A 26654-nucleotide genomic window follows, 5' to 3' on the forward strand; every position below is an offset into this window, starting at 1 on the left:
ATATTATACATATACACATACATATATATATACATATACACATACATATATATATACATATACACATACATATACATATACATATACACATACATATACATATACATATACACATACATATACATATACATATACACATACATATATATATATATATATATATATTCTTTACCCAATTAGTGACAACAGGGAAAATTGGGTAAAGAATCTCTCCGACAGGGTTCTTACACAGATAGATAAGGATGAGCTCACTAAAGGACTAAATTTCTCAGTGACCCCTAAACATATACCGACAGTAGATTACATCACTGCAGTAGAGTCAGCCATTAAACATAACAGTTTGTCAGAGCCAGAAGCTGGGGACCTCCGACTAAGAGCCACAGCAGTGCTGAACAGCATCCTTATCTTGCCAGCGGATAAAGGCAGATGCACGGTGGTCCTGAACACATCGGACTATGAGGCCAAGATCAACAACTTGCTCAGTGACTCCAATACATACGAACGTCTGAAGAGAGACCCCACGAGCGGCTATAAGAAGAAAATTATTAGCTACCTCCAAAACCTGGAGAAAGAGGGACTCATCGACAGACAGGCATACTACAGACTGTACCCTGGGGATGCCACTCCATGCATCTATGGAGTGCCCAAAATCCACAAACAGGACGTGCCACTCAGGCCTATTGTATGTAGCACAGATTCCATCACATACAATCTGGCCAAGCACCTCAAGTGGATTTTGGCTCCTTAGTGGGTAACTCAGACCACCATGTGGAGAACACACAAGATTTTGTGAACAAGATCAAGGACCTGCAGCTGGAGGCAGATGAACCTATGGTGTCATTTGATGTCACATCGTTGTTCACCTGCATCCCCACCGCTGAGGCCATCTCAGCTGTGAGGCAGAGACTGCTGGAGGATGTGTCTCTACTTGAAAGGACAAAACTCACACCAGACCACATCTGCCAACTCTTGGAGATCTGTCTTAGCACCACGTATTTCCTGTTTAGGGGGAATTACTACAGGCAGATCCATGGTTGTGCAATGGGGTCTCCGGTATCCCCCATTGTGGCCAATCTGTACATGGAACGAGTGGAGAAGACAGCCTTGATGTCTTTCACGGGCATCCCTCCCAGTCACTGGTTCAGATATGTTGATAACACATGGGTTAAAATCAAGCAACAGGAGGTTGAGGACTTTACAGAACACATCAACTCGGTGGATTCCAATATCAAGTTAACACGTGAGGATGCCAGAAACAACCATTTAGCCTTCTTGGACTGTGATGTTACGATTGGAGAGAACAGGCAGCTCCAGACAGGGGTTACAGAAACCCACTCACACTGACCAATATCTGCTCTTTGGCTCAAACCACCCCCTTGAACACAAGCTCGGGGTGATCAGGACTCTTCAACACAGAGCCCTACAGGTGCCCACAACTGCAGAGGGAAGGGCTAAAGAACAACAACTCGTCCGGGAAGCCCTCACAGTATGTGGGTACCCACAATGGTCCCTGGACAAAGTGCAGAAGTCCCAGAGAACAAAGAGACCAGATAGACAGGAGACAAGAAGAAGAGGAGTGTCTTTCCCTTATTTAGCAGGAGTAGGGGAAAAACTACAGAGGATCTTCAACCAGCACAAAATCCCAGTTTACTTTAAACCGGTTAACACCTTGAGACAGAAATTAGTTCACCCTAAGGACAGTATTCCTAGTTACAAACAGAGCAATGTAGTGTACTCTATCAGATGTCAGGAAAACTGTATCGAACACTACATAGGTGAGACTAAGCAACCTTTACACAAAAGGCTATACCAGCACCGTCAGAGAGGGCGCCAGTGAGACCTCAGTCTGCAGTTCATCTCCACCTTAAAGACAAAACCACACAATTTGAGAGAAGAAATGTTTGAGAGGGGTCAAGGAGGCATTCTATTGAAACAGTTGAAACCAGCCTTAACCGGGGAGGGGGGGTCTGAGACACGCTTTGTCCCCTGTTTACAATGGGGTACTCAGATCAAAGCAGTTTCAGTCTTTTGTTCATGGTAATGAGTCATTCACGTCATCAGGAGTTGTCAAGGGAGCCATCAGGAGAGGCGTCCGTTCCATCATTAGGAGGGACAGCTGCCCTGTCATTAGGAGGGTGCTAACTAGAGCACAATAGGTGCTAATTAGAGCTATTGTTTAGTCACTAGCCCACAGCAGTCTGCCTCTCCTTAGGAGGGGTCTGGTTAGGTTTAAAACTCCAGCTTTTGTGGCTTCTGTTTATTCTTCTCCACAAGAGTCAAGACAGAAGTCAGAATACCAGAGCAAGAATTTTAGCTGAGGAAGCTTCTGCGATTTGAAGTGAAACGTCCTCGCGTCAAGCAACCCAGTCCATTCGAAGATTCAAGCTTCTCTACTGCTGGGCACAGCATATATACAGTGCTGCTTTTGATACTGCTGACCATAAAATTTTATTACAGAGATTAGAGCATGCCATATGTATTAAAGGCACTGCGCTGCAGTGGTTTGAAACATATTTATCTAATACATTACAATTTTAAATTTTCATTGTTACGCAGATGATATACACACATATACATATATATACACATATATACACACATATACATATATATACATATATACACACATATACATATATACACATATATACACACACACACACCTGAATATCAACCTTGTAGGTCACAGATGGTAACTTTGGTTGGTCTGTTTAACAAAGAAAGTCACACTCTATAAATAGTCCCTATATCAGATTATTTCCTGCAATATTACATCATTGTGAGTGTTATGGAAATTTAAATTCTATTTACCATTTTCAATTAAAACTAAAACTCCTGGAAGGGCCTGACCCAAAATCCTTTTTATAAATTACAAAGAAGTTCATACAACCCCAATTCCAATGAATTCGGGACGTTGTGTAAAATGTAATTAAAAACAGAATACAATGATTTGCAAATCCTCTTCAACCTATATTCAATTGAATACACCACAAAGACAAGATATTTAATGTTCAAACTGATAAACTTTATTGTTTTTGTGCAAATATTGCTCATTTTGAATGGATGCCTGCAACACGTTTCAAAAAAGCTGGGACAGTGGTATGTTTACCACTGTGTTACATCACCTTTCCTTCTAACAACACTTAATAAGTGTTTGGGAACTGAGGACACTAATTGTTGAAGCTTTGAAGATGGAATCTTTCCCATTCTTGCTTGATGCGTGACTTCTGTTGTTCAACAGTCCAGAGTCTCCGTTGCCGTATTTGCGCTTCATAATGCACCACGCATTTTTAATGGGCGACAGGTCTGGACTGCAGACAGGTCAGTCTAGTACCTGCACTCTTTTACTACGAAGCCTATTATTTATTATTTACTATTATTAGACTCTATTGGCTTTGCTCAAAAAGTAAATGAGTCCACCCACCACTTTAATCATATCTTAGATCTTGTTCTGACTTATGGTATGGAAATAGAAGACTTAACAGTTTTCCCTGAAAACTCCCTTCTGTCTGATCATTTCTTAACATTTACATTTACTCTGATGGACTACCCAGCAGTGGGGAATAAGTTTCATTACACTAGAAGTCTTTCAGAAAGCGCTGTAACTAGGTTTAAGGATATGATCCTTCTTTATGTTCTCTAATGCCATATACCAACACAGTGCAGAGTAGCTACCTAACTCTGTAAGGGAGATAGAGGTATCTCGTCAATAGTTTACATCCTCATTGAAGACAACTTTGGATGCTGTAGCTCCTCTGAAAAAGAGAGCTTTAAATCAGAAGTGTCTGACTCCGTGGTATAACTCACAAACTCGTAGCTTAAAGCAGATAACCCGTAAGTTGGAGAGGAAATGGCGTCTCACTAATTAGAAGATCTTCACTTAGCCTGGAAAAAGAGTCTGTTGCTCTATAAAAAAGCCCTCCGTAAAGCTAGGACATCTTTCTACTCATCACTAATTGAAGAAAATAAGAACAACCCCAGGTTTCTTTTCAGCACTGTAGCCAGGCTGACAAAGAGTCAGAGCTCTATTGAGCTGAGTATTCCATTAACTTTAACTAGTAATGACTTCATGACTTTCTTTGCTAACAAAATTTTAACTATTAGAGAAAAAATTACTCATAACCATCCCAAAGACGTATCGTTATCTTTGGCTGCTTTCAGTGATGCCGGTATTTGGTTAGACTCTTTCTCTCCGATTGTTCTGTCTGAGTTATTTTCATTAGTTACTTCATCCAAACCATCAACATGTTTATTAGACCCCATTCCTACCAGACTGCTCAAGGAAGCCCTACCATTATTTAATGCTTCGATCTTAAATATGATCAATCTATCTTTGTTAGTTGGCTATGTACCACAGGCTTTTAAGGTGGCAGTAATTAAACCATTACTTAAAAAGCCATCACTTGACCCAGCTATCTTAGCTAATTATAGGCCAATCTCCAACCTTCCTTTTCTCTCAAAAATTCTTGAAAGGGTAGTTGTAAAACAGCTAACTGATCATCTGCAGAGGAATGGTCTATTTGAAGAGTTTCAGTCAGGTTTTAGAATTCATCATAGTACAGAAACAGCATTAGTGAAGGTTACAAATGATCTTCTTATGGCCTCGGACAGTGGACTCATCTCTGTGCTTGTTCTGTTAGACCTCAGTGCTGCTTTTGATACTGTTGACCATAAAATTTTATTACAGAGATTAGAGCATGCCATAGGTATTAAAGGCACTGCGCTGCGGTGGTTTGAATCATATTTGTCTAATAGATTACAATTTGTTCATGTAAATGGGGAATCTTCTTCACAGACTAAAGTTAATTATGGAGTTCCACAAGGTTCTGTGCTAGGACCAATTTTATTCACTTTATACATGCTTCCCTTAGGCAGTATTATTAGACGGTATTGCTTAAATTTTCATTGTTACGCAGATGATACCCAGCTTTATCTATCCATGAAGCCAGAGGACACACACCAATTAGCTAAACTGCAGGATTGTCTTACAGACATAAAGACATGGATGACCTCTAATTTCCTGCTTTTAAACTCAGATAAAACTGAAGTTATTGTACTTGGCCCCACAAATCTTAGAAACATGGTGTCTAACCAGATCCTTACTCTGGATGGCATTACCCTGACCTCTAGTAATACTGTGAGAAATCTTGGAGTCATTTTTGATCAGGATATGTCATTCAAAGCGCATATTAAACAAATATGTAGGACTGCTTTTTTGCATTTACGCAATATCTCTAAAATCAGAAAGGTCTTGTCTCAGAGTGATGCTGAAAAACTAATTCATGCATTTATTTCCTCTAGGCTGGACTATTGTAATTCATTATTATCAGGTTGTCCTAAAAGTTCCCTAAAAAGCCTTCAGTTAATTCAAAATGCTGCAGCTAGAGTACTGACGGGGACTAGAAGGAGAGAGCATATCTCACCCATATTGGCCTCTCTTCATTGGCTTCCTGTTAATTCTAGAATAGAATTTAAAATTCTTCTTCTACTTATAAGGTTTTGAATAATCAGGTCCCATCTTATCTTAGGGACCTCGTAGTACCATATCACCCCAATAGAGCGCTTCGCTCTCAGACTGCAGGCTTACTTGTAGTTCCTAGGGTTTGTAAGAGTAGAATGGGAGGCAGAGCCTTCAGCTTTCAGGCTCCTCTCCTGTGGAACCAGCTCCCAATTCAGATCAGGGAGACAGACACCCTCTCTACTTTTAAGATTAGGCTGAAAACTTTCCTTTTTGCTAAAGCTTATAGTTAGGGCTGGATCAGGTGACCCTGAACCATCCCTTAGTTATGCTGCTATAGACGTAGACTGCTGGGGGGTTCCCATGATTGCACTGTTTCTTTCTCTTTTTGCTCTGTATGCACCACTCTGCATTTAATCATTAGTGATCGATCTCTGCTCCCCTCCACAGCATGTCTTTTTCCTGGTTCTCTCCCTCAGCCCCAACCAGTCCCAGCAGAAGACTGCCCCTCCCTGAGCCTGGTTCTGCTGGAGGTTTCTTCCTGTTAAAAGGGAGTTTTTCCTTCACACTGTAGCCAAGTGCTTGCTCACAGGGGGTCGTTTGACCGTTGGGGTTTTTCTGTAATTATTGTATGGCCTTGCCTTACAATATAAAGCGCCTTGGGGCAACTGTTTGTTGTGATTTGGCGCTATATAAAAAAAATTGATTGATTGATTGATTGTTGTAACGTGCAGAATGTGGCTTGGCATTGTCTTGCTGAAAAAAGCAGGAACATCCCTGAAAAAGACGTTGCTTGGTTGCAGCATGTGTTGCTCCAAAACCTGGATGTACCTTTCAGCATTGATGGTACCATCACAGATGTGTAAGTTGTCCATGCCATGGGCACTAACACACCCCCACACCATCACAGATGCTGGCTTTTGAACTTTGCGTTGGTAACAATCTGGATGGTCTTTTTCCTCTTTTGTCCGGAGGACACGACGTCCATGATTTCCAAAAAACAATCTGAAATGTGGACTCAGACCACAACACACTTTTCCACTTTGTGTCTGTCCATTTCAAATGAGCTCGGGCCCAGAGAAGGCGGCGGCGGTTCTGGATGTGTTGATGTATGGCTTTCGCTTTGCATGGTAGAGTTTTAACTTGCACTTGAAGATGTAGTGACAAACTGTGTTAACTCACAATGGTTTTCTGAAGTGTTCCTGAGCCCATGTGGTAAGATCCTTTACACAATGATGTCGGTTTTTAATGCAGTGCCGCCTGAGGGATCGAAGGTCACGGGCATTCAGTGTTGGTTTTCAGCCTCGCCGCTTACATGTAGAAAGTTCTCCAGATTCTCTGAATCTTCTGATTATGGACTGTAGATGATGGAATCCCTAAATTTTTTGCAATTGAACATTGAGAAACATTGTTTGACTTTTTTTTCATGTAGTTGTTCACAAAGTGGTGATCCTTGCCCCATCTTTGCTTGTGAACGGCTGAGCCTTTTGGGGATGCTCCTTTTATACCCAATCACGATGCTCACAATTAATGCCCTCAGTTCCCAAACGCTTATTGAGTGTTGTTAGAAGGAAAGGTGATGTAACACAGTGGTAAACATACCACTGTCCCAGCTTTTTTGAAATGTGTTGCAGGCATCCATTTCAAAATGAGCAAATATTTGCACAAAACAATAAAGTTTATCAGTTTGAACATTAAATATCTTGTCTTTGTGGTGTAGTCAGTTGAATATAGATTGAAGAGGATTTGCAAATCATTGTATTCTGTTTCTATTTACATTTCACACAACGTCACAACTTCACTGGAATTGGGGTTGCAGTCTGCACCAACCCACGGCCTGCTGGGCAAATGCTGATAAGCTACTGAGACCAGCAACTTTTTTATGTAGTTCAGTGATTTTGTCCTCTGACCTCAAGCTCTATGGGCTTTTTAGGGTCACCATGAGGACAGCACGCTGGATTTGGGGTTAGCACTGTTGCCTCACAGCAAGAAGGTCATGGGATCCATTCCCACCTGGGGCCTGTCTCTGTGTAGTTTGCATGATCTTCCCGTGTTTGCGTGGCTTCTCTCCAGGTGCTCCGGTTTCCTCCCACATCCAAAGACAGCAGGTTAGGTGGAATGGACACTTTAAATTGTCTGTAGGTGTGTGTAAGAGTGTGATGTGTTTGTTTTCTATATGTGACCCAGTGACAGACTGTAGACCTGTCCAGGGTGTACCTCGCCTCGCGCCCCATGACTGCTGGGATAGGCTCCCGCCCACCCCCCGACCCTTAGTTGGGCAGTGCAGTCTCGTTTGAGGGTGGCCACTAAAGGGTTCAAAAATGACGTATATGACAATAATAATCCTACGTCCGTGGACAGCCCTCATATGTCCCCATCAGAAACACGGCACTTTCTCCGAGTTTTCACATGTCGAGGCGGTTGTGCAGGCGTGAGAACACAGCTACTCTGTCGAGGTGTGTAGACTAACTCTTACAGACACAACCTCTCCCACTCGCCTTGTCTTTCCTTTTCCACTGGGAACCAAAAAACTGCACTTTTTGCGGCTGCTTCAGTAATTGCAGCCGAAAACAAAACAGTTCACCATCTTTCCATATGAAGTGATGCTGTGTTTGTGTCGTGCAATAGCAGACTGTCCCCAGAAGTGGTCCCGCGATATCACGCAGGGGTTCAAACGAGACTGCGCTGCCCTACTGGAGTAAGCAGCTGAGGGTGAGTGAAGGTCACCGTGCCTAACACACATGCCAAGTTTGTTGACAGTCAATTAGGAAAGAAATTATTGTGCTCAAGATTTTTTTTTCCAACAAAGTATGTACTAGTTTCCTTAACCTTTCACCCCAAAGACAATGGGCTTACTGTGGTCAACATTTCAAACACACATATCAAGTATGGTGACAACTGGGCATTTAAAAAAAAGAAGTTATTGTGTTCACAAGATTTTGCAAGGTACAGTCAACTGTACTTGACCTGTGGCTCTTTGACCTTAAAAATCAAAAAGCTCCTTGGGGTCACTGTGCTCACAAGTGAAATGCTGCATGACTGACTGGACAGCGTGACATTGAGCCAACCGCTGCCCCGTTAGAATAACTTATTTTTGCCATGTTTATAACTTCATCCATCAAGTCCCTGCATGATGCTGAATATTGGCACACAGAAAATACTGTTACATTTACACAGGAGTTGTAGTGATTTGCAGTTTCATACCTTAAAGCATATTTCTTTGAGCTGTGCTTGGACCTCTTTTACCAGACTCATGTTTCTGCTGTTAACAAAGTTCTCTCGACACCACTCCTTTAAACAGAGACATAAAGTGGATTTTAAAAGGTTAAACTTCAATAAATCTGCCACAGCTCCTGTTCAGTAGAGCTGAAACAATTAAGAGAGTTAATCGATTATTAAAATAGTTGCCAACTAATTTAGTCATTGATTAGTTGCTAAATAACTTAGTTTTTACTGCAAATGTTTTGTTTCTTCCATATAATCATATAATATAACCGAGCTTTGCTTTGAATCTTGAGCCAATGAAGGAGTGCTTCGAGCTGCTGTTTCGTTGGTTTCATTTGTTTTATTTCGCTTTATCTTAATTTTTCCCCACTAAAACCCTAAAGAGCATATATCTGTGAGGAATATTTACCTTTTTTATGTTAAACTGACCTGTTATATTCTTCAATAGATTTATTTTATGCTAACGCAGATGCTAACGCGTTAGCATGTCTATGGCGTTTTCAATGTTAAAGTTAGCATTAAGCTGCTGGCATTTCAGCATGTTTGTGCATTTGTTTTCTGTATAATAATTAATGGCTCAGCGTTTGTTGTCGTAAAAGAGTCAAATGTATTACAAATTATAATATTTTTTAATTTATTTTTATTTATATATTAATAATAATAGCAACAATAGTAATAGTAGTAATAATAATAATAACTAATAATGCTACAATACAATTTTAGAGAAAGAGACATGAGTCACATGTGTCATTGTAAAATGACCACATAGTTTACAAGTTATACAGAGAATGTTGCACATATAATGAGTCAGGCTACAGTTTTTGATTTAGGTTTTATGGTTAACTGGTTATGCTAATTACTCATTTGCAGCAACAAAAACACCTCTTTTTTCACCATATATTTTATAACATTTATATGTTTCAATGTTGTTTTATGGCAACTCAGCATTTTGATAAAGCAATGTCATTTGAAATAATTATTTTTGTTCTTTATTATAGACTGTTTTATTCTTTATTATTTTATATTTCAACAGCCAAGAGACATGTGATGATTTGCTGATTTTCAAGTATTTTAAGTTTTCAAATAATGTTCTGTTGTTAAATAAACTGATGGAAGGAGAGAAAAATTGTTTCCCTGGCACATTTTTTAAAAATTCCCCGCTAATCCAATTAATCTATCAATGATCCAAATAATCGTTTGTTGCAGCCCTACTGTTCAGTTCGATATCATCCGTCGCACACATTCACACCTTGTTACCGCTGACTTTCTTGAAGGCTCTGTAAATATTGAGGAGCGTCATGTGATCTCCTTCACTGGAGGTGAATTTTTTGCGTGCCGCCAGGACCTCGTCTCGCCATGCTGGAGGGTTATACAACACCGTGTCCACTGACAGTATGGACACAATGCTCAAAATCTCCTCAGAGCAGGAGTAGTCAGGAGACAACAGGATGGTCTGCGGAGGAGGAGAAACAAGTTAGTGGAGCGTCACATCCAATTCTATCCAGGTTACACAAGAGACCCACAGGCTGCAGCCTGTCACTTTACATCTGCTCTTATTCAACGTGCAAGAATCAAAGAGCCAGAGTCATGCCTCCCTCAACCAGTTTTTACCTTGGAATATCTGGGCTCCAGAGGGAAGCTGGCCATCTTCTTTCCCAGGGCTGTGAGGAGAACCTGCCCCTCCTTCCTCTCCACGGCTCCCAGCAGCTCTAAGTGCTCCACAGCGCAATGAAGGGCCTCTGCAATAATCAGAAGGAGCTAAGAGAAGACCCTAATGAGGCGCATCATGATTTGTGATCCATACCTCTTACCTGGAGAAGGCTTGGACATGAAATCAAAGTTCATCACGTCTGGAATCCCTAAAGCCAGAAGCTGCAGCAGAACACCTGCTAAGTTGCACCTACATGTAAACCCACAACAGACTGTTCAAGCACAATCAATCAATCAATCAAGTTTTATTTCTATAGCACTTTATAACAGTTTTCACTGAACCAAAGTGCTTTCCAATAGCACCAGCTAGAGATAAAATAAAAACAGTACGAAAAACACAATAAAAGCATCCAAAATAGAATAAAAATAGACAAAAAAGTGTCAAAGCAATTATGTGCAAAAAGCTGCCCTGAACAAGTATGTTTTTAACTTAGCTTTAAACAGAGGCAAGCTATTAATGGACCTCAGTTCAGGAAGTAATGCATTCCACAACTTAGGACCTGCTACTGCAAAAGAACGGTCACCCCATTGTTTGGACCTGGACCTGGGAACCTCCAGAAAGTTTTGGTCAGCAGACCGAAGTGCTCTGACAGGGTTGTGTGCTTTTAACAAGTCACATAAATAAGAAGGTGCAATGCCATTTACAGCTTTAAAAACAAACATTAACAGTTTAAAATCAACTCTAAAACGGACTGGAAGCCAGTGCAGGGAGTAAAGTACAGGAGTGATGTGACTGTGCTTCCTGGTGTTGGTCAACAGGCGAGCAGCAGCATTCTGGACCAGTTGGAGTCGGTTTAGAGAGCCTTGAGTGATACAAACATAAAGTGCATTGCAATAGTCAATCCGGGAGCTGATAAAAGCATGCATAGCCTTTTCAAGGTCCTTTTGGCTTAGAAAGGGTTTGACTTTTGCCAGGAGTCTCAGCTGGAAAAAACTGGCTCTTACCACACTGTCAATTTGTTTCTCAAATTTTAAACAGTCGTCAAACAGCACACCAAGGTTCCTTACCACAGCCCTACGATAAGGAGCCAGGGAGCCAAGATCTGGATCAGAGTTAGTTTTAGCTCCAAACAGAATACACTCTGCTTTAGCTTCATTAAGGTGCAGAAAATCCTGAGCCAGCCAGTCCTTAATATCCTTAAAAAAGCTATGTATGGAGTCCAAAGCACTTGTATTATTAGGCACAACTGGCATATAAATCTGGAGGTCATCGGCATAAAAATGAAACTGAAGATTGTGTTTGGTGATGACTGAACTCAGTGGAAGCATGTACAAAGAGAACAAGTGCGGTCTGAGGATACTGCCCTGGGGCACACCAGTGGTCAGAGGAACTGTGGAGGAGGAGAAGTCATTAACCATCACCCTGAAAGTCCTGTTGGTCAAATAAGACTGAAACCACTCCAAGACAGTCCCTCAGAGGCCAACCTGCTGGGACAGACGTGTGAGGAGGATTGAGTGGTCCACAGTATCAAACACAGCTGTTAGATCCAACATCACAGGTTTTTTTTAGAGTCCAAAGATAAAAGAATGTCATTTTGTACTTTTCAAAGAGCTGACTCAGTGCTATGTCGAGATCTAAAACCCGACTGAAATTTATCTAAAACAGAGTTGTGTTCTAAAAATGATTGCAACTGATTAAAAACAACTTTTTCTAAAACCTTAGATAAAAATGATAAGTTTGATACTGGTCTAAAATTAGATAAAACTGAGGGATCTAGGTTGGGCTTTTTAAGAAGAGGCCTAACTACAGCATGTTTAAAATGGGCTGGAACTGTCCCGGAGCTGAGGCAGCTATTAATAAAAGACGGCAAGCTCGGACCCACAGTGTTAAAAACCTCTTTAAAAACCTTTCCTGGAATAGTGTCCAATGAGCAGTAACTGGGTTTAATGCTCTGGACAACCTCAGTGAGGAGTGTCAGAGTAACCGGCTCAAAACTATTAAAAACAGCAGATGGTTCAGGTGGAGTGTAAACTACTGGCTATAATACTTGACAGATACTGGGTTTTTGCCTCCTTCACAGCATGCTGATACTCTGTAAGGCTATCCGTAGCATTTCCAAGAACACCTGAAGCCTGTCCTTTCTCCATCTCCGCTCAGTCTGTCTACAGCGACGGCGTAAGGCACGGGTGGTGTCACTGAGCCAGGGGTCTGGTTTGGGTTTGGTGGACCTGGATTTAAAAGGTGCCACAGTATCTAAAATATCAGAGCATGTGGTATTAAAATATGAGATGAACTCATCTGGACTAAGGGAGGAGGCCACATCCTCTGTGCAATAAAGTGCAGTGTCTCTAAAAGCAGCCTCAAAGTCCCCTACAGTCGAGGGGGTGATGGTGCGGCGGGAGCGGGCTGGTATGGAGGGCCTGGGGATATTGACAGGAAGGTGGTCTGAGATAGGAGCAACTGCTGTATTACTAAGAGCCAGGGAAAGTCCATGTGAAATGACTAAGTCTAGTGTATGACCAAACTGATGTGTGGAGCCATGCACTGATTGTAATAGACCAAAAGAGTCCAAGAGGCTTTTGAAGTCATTGCCCAACTGATTTGAGGCACAACAAACATGTATGTTAAAGTCCCCACAGATGAGTATATTGTCATATTTAGGCATTATATCTGATAAAAACTCTGAAAAGTCAGTCATAAAATCCTTATTATATTTAGGGGGGCAGTATATGACGACGCAAAGCACAGGAGAGGCAAAGTTAATTATACATGATTGTAATTCAAAACTAGAATAGTGCTGTATTGGAACTAAATGACAGCTGAAGCTCTGTTTGAAGAGAGTGGCCACGCCCCCACCGTGTCCTGAGAGCCGTGGGGCGCTGAAGAATGAGTACCCAGCCGGGAGGAGTTCAGTAAAAGCGCTGTTATCACCAGCTTTTACCCAGGTCTCATTCAATAAAAGTAGGTCCAACTTATGTGTTAAAACAAAATCCTTAAGTATAAAAGTCTTGTTGGAAAGGGACCTAGTATTCACTAGCGCGCCTCGTATGGAGATGGCGCGCTCGTTTTGCTGCTCCGCGCGGCTGAGCGGGCGGAGATTCCCCGGTACACTGCCCCGTCTCTGGGTCTTAGCGTAACACCAACGCGGAAGTGTGCAGCTGGTCCCAGGAGCAGTCTGTAAGAGCCATCGGTAGCTGATGTGGACTTGTAAATCCACACAGTATCCAGACGCTGGGCAGCGGGGAGCACTTTCATCTGCAGAAGCCAGGTAGGACTTGACTTTCACATGGAAACCACCTCTTTTCCCACGCCGCCTGTGGCGCTTGTTGCGTGGAAACGCTGTGACAAGCCGGTGTAGGTATACCGGCACAGACGCCAGGAGAGGCGGTGGCGTCTTTGAATATCCCTTATAATCAAAGAAAGAATGTCTAACAACCGCATCACGGATATTTAGCAGCGTTTCTCTATCATAAACATATTGCGCTGAGGCAAAAGACGTGACAAACAGAGTACTCCATAAAAATATCAGTAAAAACAGATGAGGCAGACGGCGGACCATACACAGCGGCGCCATCTTGAAAATCATGATAAATATCATGAAGTCATTTTGGAAAGGAAACGAAAACACTTCACACAAGATGCAGATTTAGCCGTGCACGCCGGAGCTCGTCCTGCGGCGGCGATGGAAGCACAGGCCCCCCCCAAAAAAAAACAACCTGAAGAAGAGACGCTGCGCAGCCTGAGCTTCACTGGCTGCTTTAGGGGGGAAAATGAGTCCTACCTTTGGATTTCGGGGACTGTCATGGTGATCAGGTTGTCAAATTCCTCTTCAGTGTAGAGCCGGTAGCAGGAGCCGGAGTCTTCCCTGCCAGCACGCCCCGCTCGCTGCCACGCCTGAGCTTTAGAAACCCGCTGCACCGCCAGTATCTCCAGACCGCTGTCTGTGTGGCACAATAAAATACAATGAGAGGAAAAACAACACTCACTCAAACATAGGACCTTCAGCAACCTCCAACAGTCAACTGATGCTATGAAATCACAAGAAAACACTCATTTGCAAAAGTAAAACTCACTGTGCCTGACAAAAATCAGATCAATTCAGTTTTAAATTTTCAATGTTGACATAAAGAGCAGCAAAACCATTAAACAGCGAGGAGCCAGACCTCCATAACAACCAGAGTCCTGGTCAGCACGGAGCCATGAGGCCGAGCCAGGATTCCCTCAAAAACCTGGGTTTTTCTGCCCCTCTTCCAACACAACACAATCAGTACAATCAACCTTCAAAAATATACTCCAACCTATGAGGTCGCTACAAACTGGGGTGGTAATACTGAGTACCCATAATTTGCTCTGGTTATATCCCTAGTTAGCATTTATATATGACGGCCATCCCAGGGTAGCAGCTGTAGACATTTAGAAGTTAATGAAGGATTACACGGGGGGGGGGGGGGTGATGGTGATGCCACACACTGTGTTGCACTCTATCATACATGTCAACCTATACGGTTTGTCCATAAATTATACGGATTTTTCAGAGTCATACGGACGTACAAATAAAGTCGGATATTCAGGGTTTGGTCTGCAGCGGCTCTGTAATCAACCGTTTTTGCAGCGCGACTCCACTTTGAAGCGTGAACCATTGAAGCAATGCTTTGATCCACTAGCTCGTTGGTTCTTTGATTCGCTGCTCTTCAGAAACGGCAAATCCGCTTCTTAACCCCTCTCAAAGCCATTAAAATACTGTGAGTGAGTCGCTTTTGTGTGGATTAAAGTCATGAACCGGGACTCTTGTCTTGTTGCAGTCAAGAAATGAGAATCGTCCTCCGTTCTGTTGGCACAGCTTCAAACGCTGTGCTGCTCTCTGCTGAGACAGAGTCCAGTCGGAATTAATAACTTCAAAACAAATTGCCGCTTTAAATAAAATGACACTTCTTACAAACGTTGTATTACAGACAAGAAACTACAATCCACTAAAAATTTTTTTCCTCCCAAAATGAAACGTGCTGTATTTTTTATGAATTCCATCCTGATGTGCAGCACAACACAGCTTCAAGAGCTCAGCTCAGATTTATGAAAACACATGCTAATAATGTCTGAAAGGAAATGCTTTTGACAAAAACTACAGATTTTGTTTCTGTTTCTGTCCAGAGATCAAGGATCCACCATGTAGAGTTTATTATGTCCAAAGTTTAAGGATCCAGTGACCAATTTCATATTTATTTACTTTAAGACTCAATAAAATGTTGTTCAATTTCAATTCAATTTAATCAGCTTATAAAGCGCCAAATCACAACAAAAGCCGTCTCAAGGCGCATCACATAGAACAGTTCAACATAAAAATTCTAAAAAAAAAAAACAATTACATAATTAAAAACAGAAGTAAAAGAATAAAACAAATAAAAAATAAAAACTATTCATAAGAAAGAGAATAAAAACAGGCTTTAAAGTCTTGACTTAAAATGTCCACGGACTCCAACTGTCTCACAGTCGCAGGAAGACCGTTTCACAGAGCGGGTGCACGATAAGAAAAAGCTCTTTGACTTGCTGACATAGAAAACCTGTAAAGCCTACTTTTAGTACACACACACACACACACACACACACACACACACACACACACACAAAAAAAAAAAAAAAAAATCACAAGAGGTATCAATAAGGGAATCGATAAGGAATCGGATCGATAAGCGGAATCAATAATGGTATTGACAGATAAAATCTTACCGATACCCATCCCTAATAAACACAAGTCAAGGATCATCGACATACCAGTCTGCAACATCGGCACTGGCGAGGCGATTTTCGATACACTTGATTAAGTTCTGAGGTTTATTTTGTTTTTATTTTATTATATTATACGAGGGCTGTCAATAAAGTAACGGTCCTTTTTATTTTTTTTAAAAACTATATGGATTTCATTCATATGTTTTTACGTCAGACATGCTTGAACCCTCGTGCGCATGCGTGAGTTTTTCCACGCCTGTCGGTGACGTCATTCGCCTGTGAGCACTCCTTGTGGGAGGAGTCGTCCAGCCCCTCGTCGGAATTCCTTTGTCTGAGAAGTTGCTGAGAGACTGGCGCGTTGTTTGATCAAAATTTTTTCTAAACCTGTGAGACACATCGAAGTGGACACGGTTCGAAAAATTAAGCTGGTTTTCAGTGAAAATTTTAACGGCTGATGAGAGATTTTGAGGTGATTCTGTCGCTTTAAGGACTTCCCACGGTGCGAGACGTCGTTCAGCGCTCTCAGCCGCCGTCGTCAGCCTGTTCAAGCTGAAAACCTCCACATTTCAGGCTCTATTGATCCAGGACGTCGTGAGAGAACAGAGAAGTTTCAGAAGAAGTCGGTTTCAGCATTTTATCCGGATATTCCACTGTTAAAGGAGATTTTTTTAATGAAAGACGTGCGGACGGGTCCGCGCGTCGGGACGCAGCCGCCGCGACGCTCCGCCACATGAAAAACACCTCTGTTGAAAGCCTTAAGGACAAGTTGGAACATGTCCTGCTGTTAAACAATTTCTCATATACTCACTCCACTGAAAGCCATCAAAAGCCGCCTGGATTTTACAAATGGTTACCAACACGGAGGTGTTTTTCCTGTGTAGCGATAGCAATGTTTGCACGACACAGGATCCCGGAGACACCAGCGAGTGATAATGGTGCACAGTTCTCAAGCCACAAGATGAGAGAGTTTGTGAAGGATTATTGTTTTGAACATGTAACTAGCAGCCCGAAACACTTTCAAAGTAACGGGGAGGCTGAGTGAGCTATTCAAATGGTTAAAACCCTGCTGAAAAAAAAAAAAAAGACTCCAGATCCTTATCGTGCCTTATTAGCATACAAAGCCACACCCCGAGTAATAGGCACAGCATGAGTTATTCATGAGACGTGGGATTCGTAGCACCATGCCCATCCTTTCAGTGAAGTTATGCCCAGCTCTCCCTGATGTAGCTTCAGCTACAGGAGAGGATAACATGACAAATGAATGCTAACTACTTTAACTGGAGGCATAGAGATAAAGATCTTAAACTAACTGTCACCAGGCGATCACGTTTGGGTCTCTGATGCAAAGATGCCAGCCAAAGTAACACCAGTCCATAAAACTTCACGATCATACCTGGTAAGCAGGCACTAAGGAGGAATTGACATCACTTGGTACCAGGATCGGACTGGGAACAAATTTCGGCCCTGGCATTTTTACTCTGGACCAGCCCACTATTGGCCCGATGAATCCACCCCCAAACACACACACCCACCCGTCCATACCAAACCCCCAATGAACAAATACTATACACCTAAACACCATGAACACACACCTAAACACACACTTTCAGTCATTTCACCTTGATCATAGTACAAAATGGAAGCAAAAGCACACAGGTGGAAAAAAGCTTTTGTAGAGAGAGAGAGAGAAAGAGAGAGAGAGAGAGAGAGAGAAAATTAAGGTAATATTTTGCATGAACATTACTGAGTGGAATGGAGGCAAAAAAGAAGCTTGAAAAACTTAAATTAAATAACTTGACTAACTAATAACACCAAAACCTTTAAATTAAATGGGTTAAAATTAATTAACAGTGTAGAGGACAACGCAAATTAAGTATACAAAACCACTTAATTAAATGCGTTGCTAAACTTGGGTTTGTCTGACTATAAGTGTCTTGTGTGTACTCAGTGGCTGAGTTAGAATTTCTTTAAAAAACATGCAAATTGCTATTTTAGGGTTTTGTTTTGTTTTTAAACTGAGCAAATAATTTGTTTTAGAGTGTGGAATACTCCAAAGAATATTTCACTTCTGTGAACTGATCCTCATAACGTGTAAAGTGAAATCAAAATGCCAGCATGGCTGCAGCTTTGAACACTGTTACAAACAGCAGTCTGCTGTTAACAGCAATGCATGTGATTTTTGTATCATTAAGTAAACATATCTTGAAGAATGGGAGATGTGCTGTAAAGTAACTGGTTGGCCATATGTTTGGGGCATGATGTGGTGTGTGTGTGTGTGGGGGGGGGGGGGGGGGGGGGGTGATGCAGCACGAGGGAGACACATCGGTTTGTGGGTGTGATCTGCCACACTCTGTATTGCACTCTATGGTAATTGATGCACTAAAGCCTTTGAACTCCAGCTACACACTTGGTTGTCATAAAATAAGATAAATTTTACTGATCCCAAAGCGGGAAAAACCACTTGTTGCAGCAGCAAGAGTCAGACAGTAGTAAAGAAAAAAAACAAATATTTACATTAAAGAAAGTTGATTCAAGTATAGTGCAATGTTTGCTGGTGGGTGCATAAATAATTATGTCAGCGGATTGCGTGTAAAAAAAAAAAAAGAATATAAGTGAATATAAGTATGAATAGATATGGTAAAATTATTGCACAGATGTGCATGTAATAAAGCAGTAGTAGATGTAGTTAATGGTGCAAAATCAGCAGGTGGTTATTGTGCTAAAAACATTTTGAGGTATTATACAGTCTGACTGCAGCTGTAATAAATGACCTGTGGAGGTGTTCTGTTTGGCACAAAGGGTGCAGCAGCCTCATGTAGGGGGTGAGAGGGCTTGTCCATAATTGATGTCAGCTTAGCCAACATCCTCCTCTCACCCACCATCTCTATGGGGTCCAGAGTACATCCAGGAAAAGTCATCAATGCGGGTGGGGAAACCTGATGTGACAGAGACTGTTATGGAGTTACGGGGTAAAAACAAATAAGGTGGCAAAGGTCACTTTTAGTTTGTAGACGGTCAAAAAAATAAAGTTGCTCCAATTTTTTGTAAAAAGTGATGCAAATCAATGGTCAAATTAACCAGGGATCTAAAAAGAATAGTTTTCAATCCAATGGACGTGGAGCTTGTCTGACCACTACTTTGGAGACTAAGCATCCAACACGGTTACAACTATTCCATTCATCAATCCTATCAGCTCAAACAATAATTTGCATCACTTTTTACCAAAATTGGAGCATTTTTAATGTGGACCCTGTGTAATCCTTCACTGATCTCTACCTGGCTATAGCTGCCAGTCAGCTATGGCCACCATACATTTTTCAAGTCCCCTTCAATAGGTGACCAAACTGCCATACATATTTTTCCACCTTGGGTGGTAGTGAGAAACCTGTTTGGCCCACAGGCTACAGGTCAAACTCAATTTGTGGAACATGCACATCTTCACATGATGTGCTACCACTGTGTGAAGTTTCACTGAAATCCATAAACCGGAGTAAGAGGAATTCAAGTTACAAAATTCATGGACAGACAGACAGAAAGGTTGATTCTTGTACACCTTAATACATAATTAACCTATGGATTGCCATCCAAAATGTGATATGGTCTCATAAAAAATAACTAATCATAATTCACATGATTGATAACTGTATTTTGAATGAGCAAATAAAAATATACAACAATATGATCGCCTTAACAATAAAACCACTTTCATTCATACCCAATGTGGTGCCATAAGGACACTGAAGACTTTTACTCTTGCTTGCCTCTACTGGTGGTTGGCTCTCACTGCGGTATTGTATCACTTCCTGTTCCGGAGCACAGCGGTGTTTTTCTGTATCTGTTATCTGTTTAATCTGCGCAGTTAGATTGATCTAGTTATCTAGATTACGATTTGTTTCCCAGTGTAATCTTTACGTGCCTTAACTAAAGCACTCCTTCTGCTGAATCACCTCTAAATTATTTATACATTATTCACTTTGCGTGTTTTTAGGAATCCGCTAGCTTAGCGTAGCTACTAGCTCTTAGCCGATTTTGCATGGCGGCTTCTCCTGTCTCTCCCGCACTTTTCTGCTCTGGGTGTGAAATGTTTAGTTATTCCTCGGCCTCCTTTAGCAGTAATGGTACTTGTAATAAGTGTAGCTTATTCGTAGCTTTGGAGGCCAGGCTGGGCGAATTGGAGACTCGGCTCCGCACCGTGGAAAATTCTACAGCTAGCCAGGCCCCTGTAGTCGGTGCGGACCAAGGTAGCTTAGCCGCCGTTAGTTCCCCCCTGGCAGATCCCGAGCAGCCGGGAAAGCAGGCCGACTGGGTGACTGTCAGGAGGAAGTGTAGCCCTAAACAGAAGCCCCGTGTACACCGCCAACCTGTTCACATCTCTAACCGTTTTTCCCCACTCGACGACACACCCGCCGAGGATCAAACTCTGGTTATTGGCGACTCTGTTTTGAGAAATGTGAAGTTAGCGACACCAGCAACCGTAGTCAATTGTCTTCCGGGGGCCAGAGCAGGCGACATTGAAGGAAATTTGAAAGTGCTGGCTAAGGCTAAGCGTAAATTTGGTAAGATTGTAATTCACGTCGGCAGTAATGACACCCGGTTACGCCAATCGGAGGTCACTAAAATTAACATTAAATCGGTGTGTAACTTTGCAAAAACAATGTCGGACTCTGTACTTTTCTCTGGGCCCCTCCCCAATCGGACCGGGAGTGACATGTTTAACCGCATGTTCTCCTTGAATTGCTGGCTGTCTGAGTGGTGTCCAAAAAATGAGGTGGGCTTCATAGATAATTGGCAAAGCTTCTGGGGAAAACCTGGTCTTGTTAGGAGAGACGGCATCCATCCCACTTTGGATGGAGCAGCTCTCATTTCTAGAAATCTGGCCAATTTTCTTAAATCCTCCAAACCGTGACTATCCAGGGTTGGGACCAGGAAGCAGAGTTGTAGTCTTACACACCTCTCTGCAGCTTCTCTCCCCCTGCCATCCCCTCATTACCCCATCCCCGTAGAGACGGTGCTTGCTCCCAGACTACCAATAACCAGCAAAATCTATTTAAGCATAAAAATTCAAAAAGAAAAATAATATAGCACCTTCAACTGCACCACAGACTAAAACAGTTAAATGTGGTCTATTAAACATTAGGTCTCTCTCTTCTAAGTCCCTGTTGGTAAATGATATAATAATTGATCAACATATTGATTTATTCTGCCTAACAGAAACCTGGTTACAGCAGGATGAATATGTTAGTTTAAATGAGTCAACACCCCCGAGTCACACTAACTGTCAGAATGCTCGTAGCGCGGGCCGGGGCGGAGGATTAGCAGCAATCTTCCATTCCAGCTTATTAATTAATCAAAAACCCAGACAGAGCTTTAATTCATTTGAAAGCTTGTCTCTTAGTCTTGTCCATCCAAATTGGAAGCCCCAAAAAACAGTTTTATTTGTTATTATCTATCGTCCACCTGGTCGTTACTGTGAGTTTCTCTGTGAATTTTCAGACCTTTTGTCTGACTTAGTGCTTAGCTCAGATAAGATAATTATAGTGGGCAATTTTAACATCCACACAGATGCTGAGAATGACAGCCTCAACACTGCATTTAATCTATTATTAGACTCTATTGGCTTTGCTCAAAAAGTAAAAGAGTCCACCCACCACTTTAATCATATCTTAGATCTTGTTCTGACTTATGGTATGGAAATAGAAGACTTAACAGTATTCCCTGAAAACTCCCTTCTGTCTGATCATTTCTTAATAACATTTACATTTACTCTGATGGACTACCCAGCAGTGGGGAATAAGTTTCATTACACTAGAAGTCTTTCAGAAAGCGCTGTAACTAGGTTTAAGGATATGATTCCTTCTTTATGTTCTCTAATGCCATATACCAACACAGTGCAGAGTAGCTACCTAAACTCTGTAAGTGAGATAGAGTAGCTCGTCAATAGTTTTACATCCTCATTGAAGACAACTTTGGATGCTGTAGCTCCTCTGAAAAAGAGAGCTTTAAATCAGAAGTGTCTCACTCCGTGGTATAACTCACAAACTCGTAGCTTAAAGCAGATAACCCGTACGTTGGAGAGGAAATGGCGTCTCACTAATTTAGAAGATCTTCACTTAGCCTGGAAAAAGAGTCTGTTGCTCTATAAAAAAGCCCTCCATAAAGCTAGGACATCTTTCTACTCATCACTAATTGAAGAAAATAAGAACAACCCCAGGTTTCTTTTCAGCACTGTAGCCAGGCTGACAAAGAGTCAGAGCTCTATTGAGCTGAGTATTCCATTAACTTTAACTAGTAATGACTTCATGACTTTCTTTGCTAACAAAATTTTAACTATTAGAGAAAAAATTACTCATAACCATCCCAAAGACATATCGTTATCTTTGGCTGCTTTCAGTGATGCCGGTATTTGGTTAGACTCTTTCTCTCCGATTGTTCTGTCTGAGTTATTTTCATTAGTTACTTCATCCAAACCATCAACATGTTTATTAGACCCCATTCCTACCAGGCTGCTCAAGGAAGCCCTACCATTATTTAATGCTTCGATCTAAATATGATCAATCTATCTTTGTTAGTTGGCTATGTACCACAGGCTTTAAGGTGGGGGGTAATTAAACCATTACTTAAAAAGCCATCGCTTGGCCCAGCTATCTTAGCTAATTATAGGCCAATCTCCAACCTTCCTTTTCTCTCAAAAATTCTTGAAAGGGTAGTTGTAAAACAGCTAACTGATCATCTGCAGAGGAATGGTCTATTTGAAGAGTTTCAGTCAGGTTTTAGAATTCATCATAGTACAGAAACAGCATTAGTGAAGGTTACAAATGATCTTCTTATGGCCTCGGACAGTGGACTCATCTCTGTGCTTGTTCTGTTAGACCTCAGTGCTGCTTTTGATACTGTTGACCATAAATTTTATTACAGAGATTAGAGCATGCCATAGGTATTAAAGGCACTGCGCTGCGGTGGTTTGAATCATATTTGTCTAATAGATTACAATTTGTTCATGTAAATGGGGAATCTTCTTCACAGACTAAAGTTAATTATGGAGTTCCACAAGGTTCTGTGATAGGACCAATTTTATTCACTTTATACATGCTTCCCTTAGGCAGTATTATTAGACGGTATTGCTTAAATTTTCATTGTTACGCAGATGATACCCAGCTTTATCTATCCATGAAGCCAGAGGACACACACCAATTAGCTAAACTGCAGTATTGTCTTACAGACATAAAGACATGGATGACTTCTAATTTCCTGCTTTTAAACTCAGATAAAACTGAAGTTATTGTACTTGGCCCCACAAATCTTAGAAACATGGTGTCTAACCAGATCCTTACTCTGGATGGCATTACCCTGACCTCTAGTAATACTGTGAGAAATCTTGGAGTCATTTTTGATCAGGATATGTCATTCAAAGCATATTAAACAAATATGTAGGACTGCTTTTTTGCATTTACGCAATATCTCTAAAATCAGAAAGGTCTTGTCTCAGAGTGATGCTGAAAAAACTAATTCATGCATTTATTTCCTCTAGGCTGGACTATTGTAATTCATATTATCAGGTTGTCCTAAAGTTCCCTAAAAGCCTTCAGTTAATTCAAAATGCTGCAGCTAGAGTACTGACGGGGACTAGAAGGAGAGAGCATATCTCACCCATATTGGCCTCTCTTCATTGGCTTCCTGTTAATTCTAGAATAGAATTTAAAATTCTTCTTCTTACTTATAAGGTTTTGAATAATCAGGTCCCATCTTATCTTAGGGACCTCGTAGTACCATATCACCCCAATAGAGCGCTTCGCTCTCAGACTGCAGGCTTACTTGTAGTTCCTAGGGTTTGTAAGAGTAGAATGGGAGGCAGAGCCTTCAGCTTTCAGGCTCCTCTCCTGTGGAACCAGCTCCCAATTCAGATCACGGAGACAGACACCCTCTCTACTTTTAAGATTAGGCTTAAAACTTTCCTTTTTGCTAAAGCTTATAGTTCGGGCTGGATCAGGTGACCCTGAACCATCCCTTAGTTATGCTGCTATAGACGTAGACTGCTGGGGGGTTCCCATGATGCACTGTTTCTTTCTCTTTTTGCTCTGTATGCACCACTCTGCATTTAATCATTAGTGATCGATCTCTGCTCCCCTCCACAGCATGTCTTTTTCCTGGTTCTCTCCCTCAGCCCCAACCAGTCCCAGCAGAAGACTACCCCTCCCTGAGCCTGGTTCTGCTGGAGGTTTCTTCCTGTTAAAAAGGAGTTTTTCCTTCCCACTGTAGCCAAGTGCTTGCTCACAGGGGGTCGTTTTGACCGTTGGGGTTTACATAATTATTGTATGGCCTTGCCTTACAATATAAAGCGCCTTGGGGCAACTGTTTGTTGTGATTTGGCGCTATATAAAAAAATTGATTGATTGATAAGGGGATAGCAAAATTAAAATCTATTATCTTATTTACCTATCTTACTTCAGACTTCTGGTCATGCTGAAAAATGTAAAAGGCAAAGTATATATGTCCCTTGTGAGCTACTGTATCAACATGACAGGTGCAACATGGTGGTCTCCATGAGGGGGTGCACCCCCATATAGATATGTAGGGGTTATTACAAGGTCATGAAAATACACAGATTTGCTGTTGCAGATAATTAACTTTGTACTAATGAACAGAGAGTTATGAATGCTGTATTCTACTTCTGTCAATAAACACCCTTAAACCCTACAATACTGTAGCTTTAATGGTTGAAGGGGTTAAATGTGAGAATATGCTGCAAAAAGTTCAAACTCGGTTATATATCTGAGTTCAAAGTTGTATTCTCTGACAACAAAAAGGCATAAATAAAGCTGAGCATAAAAAGCATGAAATATATATTGAATATTTGGCATTATCAGAAAATCTGCTTTTACTCGCTTAAAAGTACCTCAATTATAGAAATAATGACATGTTCATATACTGGTTTTGTTGCCAAGTAAAATAACAGGCAAATTATGATTATAAAATGATAATTACTTGGGATTTAGCACAGCTGTTTTTGAACAGCTGTACTGTATCACTTTGGAGCCTGTCGGCTGCCACGGTCCATCCAAAATATACAGATTCTTGTCTGTAATAAAGAGCTTGTTTATATGAGGCAGGTCTGTATTCTGCGGATGAAATGTGTGTGTGTGTGTGTGTGTGTATACAAAAAGAATAAAGCATCTAACCAGGATTGAATTTTTTGGCCTTCACCATCCCAGTGTCAATGACAAATTTGATGCCAGAGATTGTAACGGACGTCTCAGCAATGTTGGTGGAAAGGATAACTTTCCTGCATCCCTGGAGAGAAAAAAAAGGAGACAAAACAATTATTTATTTATTTATTACAATAGAGCGGCAACTCTCCAGACTGTATTTTGGTCCCAATGCGGAAGTCATTTATTGCAGTTCCTTGACTGGCTCCAAAAGAGAGTACTTTCCCCATAGGACTCCATGTTAAAATGTCCAACTTTAGAGAAGAACAGATGAGCAGATGCAAAAAGATGTTTACAGCCTACAAAAATGGTTTTGGTCTTTATAGATACGGTGCATCCGGAAAGTATTCACAGCATTTCACTTTTCTCACATTTTGCGATGTTACAGCCTTATTTCAAAATGGATGAAATAAATTTTTTCTCTTGAAATTCTGCAGACAATACCCCATAACGACAATGTGAAAAATGTGAGATTTTTGCAACTCTATTAAAAAAAAAAAAACCCTAAGAAATCACATGTACATAAGTATTCACAGCCTTTGCCATGAAGCTCAAAATTGAGTTCAGGTGCCCCCTGTTTCCACTGATCATCCTTGAGATGTTTCTACAGTTTAATTAGAGTTCACCTTGAGTAAATTCAGTTGATTGGACATGATTTAGAAAGACACACACGTGTCTACATATAAGGTCCCACAGTTGCCAGTGCATGTAAGAGCACAAACCAAGCATGAAGTCAAAGGAATTGTCTGTAGACCTCTGAGACAGGATTGTCTTGAGGCACAAATCTGGGGAAGGGTACAGAAACATTTCTGCTGCTTTGAAGGTCTCAATGAGCACAGTGGCCTCCATTATCCATAAATGGAAGAAGTTCGGATCCACCAGGACTCTTCCTAGAACTGGCCGCCCGTCTCAACTGAGTGATTCGGGGAGAAGGGCCTTAGTCAGGGAGGTGACCAAGAACCCGATGGTCACTGTGTCTGAGCTCCAGCATTCCTCTGCAGAGAGAGGAGAACCTTCCAAAAGGACAACCATCTCTGTATCAATCCACAAATCAGGCCTGTATGATAGAGTGGTCAGACGAAAGCCACTCCTTAGTAAAAGGTCTCCAGCTTTGCTGGAGTTTGCCAAAAGCCACCTGAAAGACCCTTAGACCATGAAAAACAAAATTCTCTGGTCTGATGAGACAAAGATTGAACTCTTTGGCGTGAATGTCAGGCATCATGTTTGGAGGAAACCAGGCACCATCCCTACAGTGAAGCATGGTGGTGGCAGCATCATGCTGTGGGGATGTTTTTCAGCAGCAGGAACTGGGAGACTAGTCAGGATTGAGGGAAAGATGACTGCAGAAATGTACAGACATCCTGGATGAAAACCTGCTCCAGAGTGCTCTTGA

At 41.5% G+C, this 26654-nt stretch overlaps 1 protein-coding gene across 1 annotated transcript in view; it reads right to left on the reverse strand.

Moving 5' to 3' along the window:
- dhx33 (DEAH (Asp-Glu-Ala-His) box polypeptide 33) overlaps positions 1-26654 on the reverse strand; it is a 76481-nt gene that overhangs the window by 28545 nt on the left and 21282 nt on the right. The window contains exons 6-11 of the mRNA XM_034177543.1: positions 25235-25346; positions 14116-14275; positions 10495-10583; positions 10295-10422; positions 9933-10136; positions 8663-8749 (exon numbers count right to left, since the gene is read on the reverse strand). Coding sequence (XP_034033434.1) covers positions 8663-8749; positions 9933-10136; positions 10295-10422; positions 10495-10583; positions 14116-14275; positions 25235-25346 — 780 coding nt within the window. The remainder of the gene's footprint in view (positions 1-8662; positions 8750-9932; positions 10137-10294; positions 10423-10494; positions 10584-14115; positions 14276-25234; positions 25347-26654) is intronic.

The sequence above is a fragment of the Thalassophryne amazonica genome, chromosome 9 (genome assembly GCF_902500255.1).
Source record: "Thalassophryne amazonica chromosome 9, fThaAma1.1, whole genome shotgun sequence".
NCBI lineage: Eukaryota > Metazoa > Chordata > Actinopteri > Batrachoidiformes > Batrachoididae > Thalassophryne > Thalassophryne amazonica.